Raw genomic sequence first — 13,529 nt, forward strand, 5'->3', positions numbered from 1 at the left:
AGGAACTCTTCAAAGTTGGACAAGAGGTGAGGCTCATCCTTCCTGAGCCGAGTCCACAGGCTGCGAACCTCACTCGGGCTGAATTGAAGAGAGAACTGTTACTGCTTGTAGCAATATAAAGCTAATGTTTTATTTTAATGGCAAAGTAATGTCAAGTGTAAAACATCAGTACTGACTCCTCAAACACATTGCTAGCACCCAAGCTCTCCATCAACACGCTAAAATGTCTCTCTTCATCATCTTCATCCCCTGAGCTCTGAGAGGGTGTATTCATTAGTTTCTCTGTTTTGGAAACTCTTCGTCCATAAAGAAAGTTACCTGAGGAACAGTTACAGATACACCTTGTAAAAGTGTGTAATTTGCTGTGCTATAAATATGTACCAGATAACAAATGATTTTTAAATAGATCCTCTTGACTGGAAGGAGATGATCATAAACTCACTGAATCCGGAGGAAAACTCTCCTATGGTCAGGTATCCATTTTTGTCAAGGTCTAGTGAGTCAAAAACGTTCTCGAGTTCCTCAGCAGTGAGTGGCAATTCTTTGTGTAGCCTCTAAGATAGAGAGAATGATGTATATGATTAAATACTCAAGAAACAGATGGAAAAATGACATCATTAACACTATTTTCAGCCATCTAGATATTCTGATAGCCTAACGCCCGAACCCTTTGTACTAGAACATTGTAAATAACAAATCCTTTTAAACAGGAGGGAAAATAATGTAACTGTTATGGTTATGTTCTGTGTATGGACTCTTATGTTGTGTTTCCTTTGGTTTCTGTGTTTCCTTCCTGTGTTTAGCTCCTGTTTGCTTGTCCTTTGTTACTATGGTTACTCATTGGTTAATGAGTATGTTTATTAATGAGTATTGGTTAATGAGTATGATTATGTTCACCTGTGTCTTGTTTGGTTCCTAATTTAGCCTGTGTATTTTAGCTCTCAGATTGTTTCAGTTCAGTTATCCGGTGTTGTCTTTAGAAGCAGAAACTGTTATATTTATCTATTCCTATGATTCCAGTGTTTTGGATTATTTTTGTAAATAAAAGATTACTACAATTTAGGTCCTCTGCTCCTCTTTCCTTGCCTGAACTGTTACAGAAACATAAGCACCCTTAATATTTTAATTTAAAAAAATTGTGGCCATAGAAAGTTAGAAAATACAAAAACATAATTTGCATACAGAGCTGTAGAGTTATACCAAAGCCATGGCAGATGTAAAAAATATATTTTTTTTAAATAATAATAATGAAAGAATGAAATATCAAGTGGTGAAGGACCTATCAAGTTAAGGACCCCTACTTTACCCTCATATCAGTGCGTGATGAAGCCTTTTCCCTCGCTGTCACAGATCTGAAAGAAGTCCTCTATTTTGTCCAACATAGCAATGTGTCCCCATCCTGCGTTCTTCTTCACACTTTTCCTTGGCTGCGGTTTCGGCTGCTTCTCATCCTGGTCTGAGCCACTGCTGGTGACCCGGGCCGTGTGTCTCTAACGTGTCCGATCTCTGACATGATTCCAGCGCTGCTTACCTTGACCGTCTTTCAACAGCTCTGATCATGTACAATCCAAAGCTAGATCCAATACAGGGAATTATGCTGATTAATTCAGGAAACATCATTTATTGTCTTGTACTGAATGCCTGCTGTGGGTCCCAGCTGAAAGAAACAGAGAGAGTGCAACACATCAGCAATCCTTTTCGTCTTTAGGAATGTTAAGACTTTGAGAAGTGAAATGCAGATTAGTCTTAGTCATCATCATTGCTAAGGTTTGAATGAGGGGGTATCAAGTATTTTTTATTTAAGCAAGAACCAATTAAAATGAACTTTTACACGACTGACAGACAGATAAAGGTTGACACGTCCTGCTATTATTTACCTCTGTGTTTACAGCTCTTACAAGTGTTACTCTTCCAGGTCTATAAAAAAAAGAAAAGTTGGTATTAACTTAATTATATCCAGTAAATGAGTGAAGTGTGGAGAGCGGATGTAGTGATAAATGTTTCCATTTCCATTTCTTCTAGAATGAACCATCATCATGTACATGCTAAACTCATATGAAAAGGCCAAATAATCAAAATTACAGGGCAAATTTAAAAGATTGTCAGTGAAAATATTAAAATCCCACTAAAGAGAGTGAATAGACCTACATTCGGTCACTCTGGGTCTAGGCTAAAGGCTATTAAACCATTCCACCGAATAATGACTTACACATTTCTGTCCCCACGACATTATGTATAAAAATGCATGAAAATTAACTCTAAAATACATTTTATTATTAAGCAAAGTGTCCCGCACATTAAGCTAACTGCAAATTTAAAATGTATAATTAAAAACATTCATAAAAACTACCTAGAACACTAAAAAAATAGCATTTGTTGCATGTCCCCACTCTCTAACTCTAAACTTTACCATGAAATATGATTAAAATCCTTCAGAAATCTTTTTTTTGTTGCATTTTTGTGTGACTTTATATCCAATCTATGCTTTAAAATGTTTTTTTTTTTTAATGAGAAAATAATATTTTATCTAATATTTTAGATAAAATACACATTTTAGTTGTGTCCTGCGGTTTTCACTCCTGTTACCCCTAACACATTCCCCCCTCTGAAAAACTTGGAACATTCCACAAGACACATTTTCAACAGGAAGTTGCATCATCTGGATCTTCTGAAGGTAATGGGAAGACCATAATTAAGTCCTATTATTTTAATTTATGTATATTTTATAAAATTGTTAATATGACTGAGAAGGTCAATCTCAACGTACTGTTCTATTACCTAAATTATTTCTTAGATGTTATTTGTTTATTTTAATTTGGTAAGTCACTAGAATTTGTTCAGTGTCCTCATGCTATTAGAATGTATGCTGTGTTGCCATATGTCATGTATTTGATTTACTTTCAGTCCTGTTACTCATGTGAAAAAATAACAGGAGTGAGTTAAAGTAACAGGAGTGAGTAGAGTCCTCTGGTTTGTTGATTTAATATTGTAAATATTAGTTGATATATAATACTATTCACCTGAATTATGAGTTTTAAGGTTGCAATTTTTTAAATGGTAGACATTAGTATTAGTTTTACAATGTGAATATCATGCTTCCAGAAAGCCAGTCCGCCACAAAGTGACTTAAACTTTTTGTCTTTGTCTTTCTTGTATTTTGTAGAAGATTGAGAGAACCCAAACTATTCAGGTGCCAGAAACACACACCCATGGCATCCTGCAAGGGAAAGAGCGAAACACACCGCAGCCCTCTTTTCCCCCTTTTATCTTAACTTCCCTCTCTCTCTCTCTCTCTCTCTCACTCTCTCTCTCTCTCTCTCTCTCTCTCTCTCTCTCTCTCTCTTCTCCTCTCTCATCTTCTTTCTCTTTCCACCTCCTTCACTGTGAAGTACTAGCACATAGTACATCACTTCAACACAGAAATCTCATGCACACACACAGTCATGTACACTCTCTCTCATGCACACACATATGGACACTCATTCCTGTTACTATTTTATTTTTATTTATTTTTTAAATAAAGGTAAACCACTGTTTTTTTATCAGTTTTGTTTGGTCCATCATTTATACAATTGTTTAATAAATTAAATTATTTAAAAAAAAATGATAACTTGAGGCTTCAGTCTTCTTTAAAATGAAAAAATGGCTTTGTGTTTTGTATTAAAATACACTTTGCCTTAATATAGTGTGGTTTTTTTTTGTTGTTGTCACAAATATCAATTATTTGAACATATAACAAACAATTTCTTTAAAATAAACACTTAACTGTGGGGAAAACAAAGGAAAACTGACATGCTTTTTAAACGACACATGAGTTTCAGCAACAGGACTGAGAAAACATGCGTCCATCTTCTGCTTAGAAACCTTGTAAAAAATAAAGTTGCCTGAGATTTATGAAAAATAAAGTTGCCTGAGTTTCATATGTGTAGTATTAGATTCAGTGTTGAAAAAAGATTAAAAAATAAAGTTTAATTTTGAAGTTACAACAAGCAAATGTCACCCATTCGGTGGAATGGCCCAACAGCAGATGAAGTGTAAAAATCAGTGTGCAGTGAAATGAGCTCTACTACATGAAACAAGTTACTTATAAATGTTGATATAAGTGAAGAAAAACCATTGATTCACTCTCCCTCATGTGCAACACTATAGTCTTTACAGTAAGAGGTGTTTTGCTGCCATCTACTGGACAAATACAGCATTAAACGCACATTCATTGCTGTTATTTTTATTTTTTTAAATAGGTTTACCTATTTATGTAGATAATATTTGATTTATTTAATAAAAACACATCTGAATAGCTTAGCAACAATATAGTTGTAGTATGGTGTAATACAATTGTATTTTTAGAATAAAAGAACAAAGAATATACTAAATATTCCACATTTAGTAATATTATGCATAATTTATCCAGAAACAATGAGATTAAAATTTTACATTTATTCAAATAATTCATGAAAAAAAATATTTTCTACTAAGTTACAAGTGTTTGAAGTGATCAGACTTACAAAAATCAGTCATCAGTCTTGTATCTCCTGTGTGCAGTGACAGGCTTTGATGCTGAATATAACCTGTAGTATTTTTGTATCAATCTCCTTTAAGTTTAATGTGACTATCACCATCCTGACTTATGAAAGATATGATTATATCCTCTGTGAAGTGTCTTTTCATGGTGGTGGAGGAGTCCCGTTCATCAGCACTCACACTTTATTGATATATATGGAGAAAATAAAAATGCTGCTGTGTGATTTGTCAGTGATTGTGTTTGATGATTTCCTCTGTTGTGTCTAATAAGGTAACAGTGAGTGTCATTGGCAGCTGTGAGAGTCTCTCTCTCTTTAGGGGACTGACAGGAGCCAGTTTCTTCAGTGTGTTTGAGGGAGCAGAGGAGAAACTTGTGCTGCATTCTGAGCTGACGAGTGTGTGTCGAGCAGAAGATGAAGAGCTGTCTGATGCTGATGTTTCTGTGCTATATGGTAAAACTCAGCACCTCTGGTAGGTACATGAGGTACTTTATTCTTTCATATGAGCTGAAATCATTTACATGTAATGTTACACTTATTGGTATATTTACTTTTCTCCCTGTCACTCATGTGTAGACAGTGTGAGAGTGAGGTTGGTGAATGGCAGTAATCCCTGTGCTGGAAGAGTGGAGGTACTTCATGATGGTCAGTGGGGAACAGTGTGTCACTATTACTGGGATATTGCTGATGCTGCAGTGGTGTGTAGAGAGCTGGACTGTGGGACGGCTGTAAAAGCAACATATGACGCTCACTTTGGACGTGGATCAGGACCAATTTCAATGGCATATGTACAGTGTAGTGGATCAGAGACTGCACTGAAAGACTGCACATCATATAGCCATTGGGCACAGGACTGTAATCATGGTCAAGATGCTGGTGTCGTCTGTTCAGGTAAACTTCCCCTCAACTTATCACATCACTCTTTCATAATTCTCACTCAAGCAATGTAATGTTTCTGTATGCTGGTGAGGACAAACTTCATCCGTGTCAATTTTATGAAACATGCAATCTGTTTAATTAATTTGTTTATGATATTATATATATCCCCATTCCTTATTTTCTTATAATAAAATATGATGCAGAGAATCCCCACTAAATAGGCCTATGTAATGTCTTTTTTATTATTCACAGTCTGATTTGACAATCTTATTTACATTCTTTATTTAATGAAGATTATAAAATTACAGATGAAAAATAAAATTACAGATAAAATAAGTGCAGATTAAGTGAATTAATGAAATACAAAGTGTCAAAATTGAATTAAGATTTTTCTAGTGTTCCAGGTGAATAAATTTGTTTAATTAATGATCTGTCTTTATAATTCAAAGACTCAGAGCGAAGACTTCGACTTGTGGACGGGTTTCACCTGTGTTCTGGGAGAGTGGAGATGCTTCGTACAGAAGGATGGGGTTCAGTGTGTGACGCTGCCTTTGACCAGCAGGATGCAGAGGTTGTGTGTAGAGCGCTGGACTGTGGGGCTCCTGTACAGGTGCTGGGAGAAGATGCTTTTGGAAAAGGAAAGGGTCGAGTTTGGTCAGAGGAGATTCAGTGCAGAGGAAATGAGTCTCAAATAGACGACTGTTCACGATCATCTTCACAGATACACAGCTGTTCCCATGATAATGATGTGGGAGTGATTTGTTCTGGTTAAGTATAAACATTTGGCATTTATTTTTATAAATTACATACCTAATATACTGATGTTGTATTGCTCAATTATCTGGATTCTAGTTTCATGTTTAAATAAGCTGCCAGTTCTCTGCACAGGTTACACTGATCTCAGACTGGTCAATGGAATAAACAGTTCAGACTCTTGTTCTGGAAGAGTGGAGCTTCGGTTCCTCAATGAATGGGGCTCAGTGTGTGATGCATGCTGGGATATGAGAGCTGCCAGTGTCCTCTGTAGACAGCTGAATTGTGGGATTGCTGTGTCTGTTGTGGGATCAGACTGGTTTGGAGAGGGAAGTGGTGAAATCTGGGCTGATGTGTTTGATTGTGACGGGAATGAAACAAAACTCTCAGAATGTTCCGTCTCTTCATGGAGTCGAGCTGAATGTTCTCATAGACGAGATGTTGGAGTCGTCTGCTCTGGTGAGCAAATTCACACCATGATAAAGTCATTGGTTTCAGATTAAAATGTTGTATACATTTTAGATAAATACTGAATTACAAATAAATATTCTCTCCAGAGAGTGAAGCTCATCTGAGGAACTGCAGCTCTCCACAAACTCTCAACTGCAGCTCCACACAACAGCTGTCAATCAAAAACTTTGGTGAGAAAATCATCATCTAGGCAGATTCTTTAGTTGTTAATGATAAATAATGTTCATGTACAAGCACTGTTTTTCTCTCTCTGAATATCAGGTCGCGGGTTCATCAGGCTGGTGGGTTCTGGGGGAGACTGTGCAGGGAGGCTGGAGGTTTTTCACAGCGGCTCATGGGGGACAGTGTGTGATGACTCCTGGGATATTAAAGATGCCCATGTGGTGTGCAGACAGCTGCAGTGTGGAGTGGCCCTCAGTAACCAGCAGGTACCAGCCTGGTTTGGTAATGGTTCTGGACCCATATGGCTGGATGAGGTGGAGTGTGAGGGGAATGAGACGTCCCTGTGGAACTGCTCTTCTCCAGGCTGGGGGAAACATGACTGTCAACACAAGGAGGATGTAGGAGTCGTGTGCTCAGGTGAACAGCAAACAATAAGTTAAATAGTAACTTGACGATATTTTAAAACATTTCAATAACCTATGTATGTGATCAAGTGTATTTGTACATGTTAAATATACAAAAATACTCTGACAGAGTTTTCTAAACTACTTGCACCGCAACACGACACTATGAATCTACAGCACTAACTGATGTTGTATTAACAAAGTTCGTGGGGAGCACGTTCAAATGATCTATCCAATCAGCATGAAATGGGGTCTATAAATACGTAGCCGACTCGCCTATGTTCCTCAACAGTGTTTTCTGTCTCCTCACACTTGGTTACTATCCTAACCAGAGATACGGGGGGAGTATTCTGGGTTCAGGACACATTCTGAGCTCAGAGCTCTCCCTCGGATAGCACGCCAAATACACATACGCTTTTACTCTATCTAATCATTTGTAAGTGTGAACTCGTAAAACACAGAGTGCCACAAATGTAGTCTGATTTCCGAACAAATAACTCTAATGGTTTGGTTCTTTTTAGTGAATGAAAGCCATAAATCTTACAACTAGTGACTGGATCAGAAGACAAAGTGTAAATAAAGAAACACATTATTGGTTAGTATTATAGTTTTGCTTTAAATTGCTTACACACTATAAGTGGTATTTGAGCCCACTTAGAGAAACCATTCACTCATATTCCTAATCTTCAGACCAAGTCTGCAAAACTGCAAGCACATTATCTGCTTTACACTCAGTTTGCATTTGTAAAACAAACTTTTTGCAAAATGCTTAACACAGTTCTCATTATTCAAAACTAGTGTTTTTCTTGTGTTATTTTAGAAAACACTGCCATTTAAATGGTACAATAATTTTCCGATTACCTACACCCAATGTGTGAAAACATGAATTGATCACTTTGGATTCAAAATGCAATGTTTTTCAGAAAGAAAGAAATTATTTTTACCCTCTTTCATTTCTTTTTATAGTGTAAATATACCTAATTTGATCACTTAGAAATCAAAACTCAATTTTTGAGAAAGAAATACACTTTTGACCCTTGGATTTCTGCTTATTTTGTAAATATATACTGAATATGTCAATTCACATTTATTTCTGTAGCGCTTTATATAATACAGATTGTTTCACTGAAGGTTCACAATTGTAACAATTTTAAATTCTGCTGTAAAGCAGCTCTAACAAGCCAATAGTGTCATTATTCAGCTCAAGTCAGTTCAATAACTGTAAAGTTTATCGATTGAGCATACATACTGTATATACAGTATTTGTGCACATACATGTAAGTGTGATAAACTCCTGCACACTCCACTGCACTGAACAAGTTAAAGATACAATAGTTTTTTGTTTTTGATATTTTTCACATTGACTGCTTGCAGTTTTGCAGACTTGGTCTGAAGATTAGGTTTATGAGTGAATGGTTACGCTTAGTGGGCCTCAAGTACAAAGTGTGTAAAACAATTTAAAAAAAACTGTAATATAGATTTAAATGAAGTGTTTGCTTTTGCAAGAGATGTGTGATGTTTTGCTTCTTGTGTTCATGTTTTGTGATTTTGTAAGTTTAAAAAAAATAAGTTTCAGAAATGTTGTGCAAGCGATTTTAAAAAAACTTAGTGTTTTATATATTTATACACTAATGCATGAATGTTTCCACATTTTTGGTTTTAGTGTCCTCCATTTTATATATGTAAAGTTGAGACCAATTATTTCACTGTATGCCTCCTTATAAAAAGACAGTGAGAAGACATTAAAGAGTTAATTGTTTTAAATGCATTGATTCTCAATCTCATCCTTTTCCATCTAGAGTTTAAAGAGATCAGGTTAACTGAGGGCTGTGAAGGGAATGTGGAGGTTTTCTACAATGGATCCTGGGGAAATGTATGTTACAACAAGATGGACAGAGACACAGCGAGTCTGATCTGTCAAGAGCTGAACTGTGGAAGATCTGGCAGTGAACCCAGTTCTTCAGAGGGACTGAAGTCTCATAATTGGCTTGATTATTTTAAATGTCGACGTCATGATTCCACTCTATGGCAGTGTCCATCTTCACCCTGGGGACAGAATGACTGTGAAGCGGCCGAGATCACCTGCTCAGGTAAGAAGATATTTAACTGATTTAAAAACGTCATGTTTGTTTCATTATAATTATTATTAATATTTATAATTTTTCTATTCAGTATTGAGTTAAATTTTAACGTTTTAATTTTAGAGGAGCAGACTCTTGAATCTCCTCGGAGTCGTCTGACATGTTCTACCTCAGAATCTCCTCACCAGAGACAGTGTTCAAGTAAGATAATTATAAGGATGTATTTTCTTTATTCACAGCATCTTGAATTATTAATATCTGAGCACTTGTACACTGAATCCACATTCCACATTCATAATTTGTCACAACTTTAAATAGTCATAAAATGCATTGTAAATGTATTGCTGGTCAGTGATGTTTCTGTGTGTGATTTAGATCATGTTCCTCTCAGACTGAGTGGAGGTTCGGGCCGGTGCTCTGGGAGGCTGGAGGTGTATCATAACGCTGTGTGGGGTTCAGTCTGTGCTGATCTGTGGGACATCAGCGATGCTCAGGTGGTCTGCAGGCAGCTGGGTTGTGGAGCAGCACTGAGGGCTGATGGGAATTCAGTCTTTGGTGCTGGTGAAGGTGTTGTGTGGCTGAACAGAGTCGAGTGCAGAGGGAATGAGATTCACCTGTGGGACTGTCCTCTCTCCCTGAAGAACCACACTGACTGCTCCCACAAAGAGCACGCTGGACTCACCTGTGCAAGTCAGAGCAAAACACTGAGCAATATTAGTCATTTTCACATCATTTTAGTGCTACTAACTGTGTATTTACATGATTTTTAATCTGTCTGTGTCTGTTTTGACAGATTTGACAGATTTGTCAGTGTCCACTACTCCTGCCACAACAACATCAGCTTCTCCTCCAGTTTCTCAGACAGTGCGCTCAACATCAGTCACTCCTCCACAAACTCCTCCAGTGTCTCTCTCTGTGCCTGTGGTTGTACTGGGAGTTTTACTCTTACTGCTCTTAGTGCCACTGCTTATACTGATTCAGCAGAACAGAGTGATGAGGAGAGGTAGGAGAGATCCAGAGACTGTCATATTGTGTGTTATTCAGTGTGTGATCAGTCATGTGTTGTGAACTGACAGCAGGTTTGTCTGTCTACACTCACAGCTCTCTCTAAGAGGAGACACAGGACGACGACTGAGGCCGTTTATGAGGAGATTCATCACAGACACAATCACTTCACTCAGAGAGGTGAGACATGAGCCGTGAATCTTATTTAATATTATTAATAAGAGAGTCTGTCAGACACTTGATGTTCATCTATTATTAGTCCTGTTAAACCTCCGGCTCCTGTTAAACCTTCTCACAGAAAACCACAGAGCTGCAGGTGCATGTTTATGTGTGTGTGTGTTGTGGGTGTGTGTGTGTGTGTGTGTGTGTGTGTGTTGTGTGTGTGTGTGTGTGTGTGTGTGTGTGAGTGAGTGAGTGAGTGAGTGAGTGAGTGAGTGAGTGTGTTTCTTCCTGTATGTATTTTTAGTGGGTAATAAGGAGCGGTTCATATGTTTGTACGTGTGTGTGTGTGTGTATTTGTCTCTTCCTGTGTGTATTTCTGGAAGACAGTGAGGAATGGGTTCATGTGAGGATACGTGTGTTTGCTAATAGGCCTAACAGAAAACAAACAGAAAAAAACATGGGATTTCTGCCTCTAATGTTAAAAAATAAAATAAAGAGTTGTATGATCCAATGGAAATTCAGATTCAGTCTGTTTGTGATGATGAACATGTTCCTGACTGTTTTTCTCTCCTTTAACAGGAAGTCTCATCTCTGAAGAACTGCATTCTGGGTATGAAGATGCTGATGAGCTTCTCTCAGGTTAGACAGCAGAAGCGCATATTCATTCCACTCAAAATAATTTTCATTGAATTCAACCTAAATAAATAAATGTAATTAACAAATTCTATTAAATATTTGACTAATGACTCAATACCCTTTAAATTCTGCTGTTTGTCTATATATTAACATTCTGTTCTCCATTTTAGCAAAAGATTTCAAGACTGTATATTATGATGATGTCACCAACAACAGTGGCCTGAAAGGTCAGTGACCTTTTTAATTGATCACATGATTTATTACCAGATGATTAATAACTTAATGGTCTCATGACCTGCAAAAAGGACATATTTTGGCTTTTGTATCCAAACATATTCTGTGTTGATGCAGAAGAGATGAAGGAAATCACACCGGGATACTATGATGATGTCATCACTGATGGACTGAAACCAGATCATGAGACAGGTGTCGTTCTGTTATTCTATAATAGCATATTGAAATACTTCAGTATATTAAAGTTATTTCTGTATATTAACGGATAATAAAAAAAAAGTTTTGAATGTCATTAATAATGCTTGTGATGAATGTGTGATTTTGTAGAAGACACTCCTGAGAGCTATGATGACGTCATCACCAGTGGACAGAACTCTTTCATCAAAAAAGGTGTTTTTTTATTGATTTTTTAAAAAATATATTCCTTTAAAATAAACCTCATAACTGATAATATTTTAAAATGACTGCCTTAATGTTTTTTAGCTTATATTTAACTTTTTGGGCTTATATTTGCACGTGTAGTTAACATGCTAGAGAATTATGACGATGTCATCATTAATGGACAGAGCTCGCAAATAGGTGGGTTGAACAGAACTACATTTTATTATCACCCTTACATGTTTACATGAGTATTAGACATGAGTTTTGTGTAATCAATACACTTAAAGGGAAAAGGGATTCAGGGACTCAAATAAGATAAAGATGTGTCCCAATTCAGAGGCTGCATCCTTTGAAGGCCCGAAGGTCAAAACGAGTGTTGTTAAATGGGACGGTCTACGGGGGATTGTTCTTGTCGCCTAGCAACTGTGACAGCGATGATGAGCGGCAGTAACGTTTGTACTGGACTTTTTTGAAAGTTATATTAAACTGTCCGAAACCAAAACAGGGTTCACAAACTGTCTAAATATGTTCACCATGGTCCATTTCTATATATAATAAAGAGTATAAACTATATATAATCACATCTTAGTAAGATATGTCAACATTTGAACCGCTTTAAAGTTTTTTAGAAAGATTTACTTTTCTATCATTAGATATTTGAGTAAGCTGAAACCCAATACTTGCATTTAAAAGTGTAATTTGGCAGTTTTCGAAAAACTAAATCCTGTCGTCACCGGAACGCAATGAATTCTGGGTAGGCAAGGCCGCGGAGGATCCGTCTGTTGTATTCTTCATTTCACGGGAAACAAAGGCACATCTGGAGGCCCAATTTGAAGGAGGCTTTGAATTGGACAGTCTTCGTCGCGCTACGGTGACGCAGTCGGCCTTCATATGATGCAGCGTCTGAACCGGGAGGCAGTTTAAGTGTTTTATATTCTGATGTTTTTTATGTCATTCTTGATCAGAGGGAGTTCAGGAGGACTATGATGATGTGATGGGTGTGAGTGAAGATGTGAGAAACCTGTTAGGTAAGTTATTAAGTTCATAGTTCTTCATTTAAAATATGAATCTGATTACAACATGAATTAAGATTTTGTTTTTAATAACAGATTATGATGATGTGGAGGAGGAGTCAAAAAAATAAGGAGGGCCATTCGGCTCAGCGCCGGTTCAAGAAATTTGAAAACTTAAAAGTTTGAGTGAAATTGCTATTGATATATCAAATCTAAGGTTTTTATGTTTTTTTTTTTTTTTTTTTTTGTATTTAAATTGATATGCCTCTGTGAGATTTTGTATTGTTTATTATGGCCTTGTTATTAGTAATAATACAAACAACAGTGCCTTTTCTGCTAAATTACCAACAAAAAATGTGATGTAACAGCCTCACCATGGTGACAGCATGTAGGCCTACTGTACTTTTTATGAGTGAAAAATGCAGAACACAAAAAAACATTTGCATTTATTTTGGATGCATTAAATAACTTTTATAATAAACCTGTTAAAGAATTGATCTGTATCAAATATTATTATTTTATGTGGTCAGGTGTGTTTTAACCATAATAAATATGCATATCACTTGTCATTTTACTTTTAAATCCATTCTCAGGCTGTAGATGAATGTGAAATGTGAAGGTAACCCATAATCTCAATTTTTCCTCCAAGTTAGTGCACACACATTAGCAGTAATGAACACACGCTGCAAACCGTGGACACACACTCGGAGCAGTGGGAATCTTTTTTCTGTGACACCTGGGGAGTGATTGAGGTTTAGGTGTTTTGCTCAAGGACACATCACTCGTTTCCTGTCGGTATTGAGAATCGAACCCACAACCTTTTGAGTT

General features: G+C 36.8%; 1 protein-coding gene across 2 annotated transcripts; it reads left to right on the forward strand.

Annotated features, from left to right (window-relative positions):
- The first annotated feature begins 4,864 nt into the window (after positions 1-4,864).
- LOC311080699 (scavenger receptor cysteine-rich type 1 protein M130-like) lies at positions 4,865-13,269 on the forward strand. 2 transcript variants are annotated; one of them, XM_084110793.1, is made up of 18 exons: positions 4,865-4,992; positions 5,097-5,411; positions 5,849-6,166; positions 6,288-6,611; positions 6,710-6,793; positions 6,885-7,202; positions 8,989-9,279; positions 9,394-9,471; positions 9,646-9,960; positions 10,064-10,273; positions 10,372-10,455; positions 11,017-11,076; positions 11,244-11,300; positions 11,425-11,499; positions 11,635-11,697; positions 11,830-11,886; positions 12,654-12,716; positions 12,798-13,267. In XM_084110793.1, exons 1-18 carry the CDS (start codon positions 4,935-4,937, stop codon positions 12,830-12,832), a joined length of 2,805 nt encoding a protein of 934 aa, XP_083966919.1. In that variant the 5' UTR covers positions 4,865-4,934; the 3' UTR covers positions 12,833-13,267. The 2 variants fall into 2 exon arrangements, with proteins under 2 accessions (XP_083966919.1, XP_083966920.1); XM_084110794.1 differs by lacking the exon at positions 11,830-11,886 and having other exon boundaries at positions 12,798-13,269.
- The last annotated feature ends 260 nt before the right edge of the window (positions 13,270-13,529 follow it).

Source organism: Abramis brama, assembly GCF_963993115.1.
Source record: "Abramis brama genome assembly, chromosome: 4".
NCBI classification, from domain to species: Eukaryota; Metazoa; Chordata; class Actinopteri; order Cypriniformes; family Leuciscidae; genus Abramis; species Abramis brama.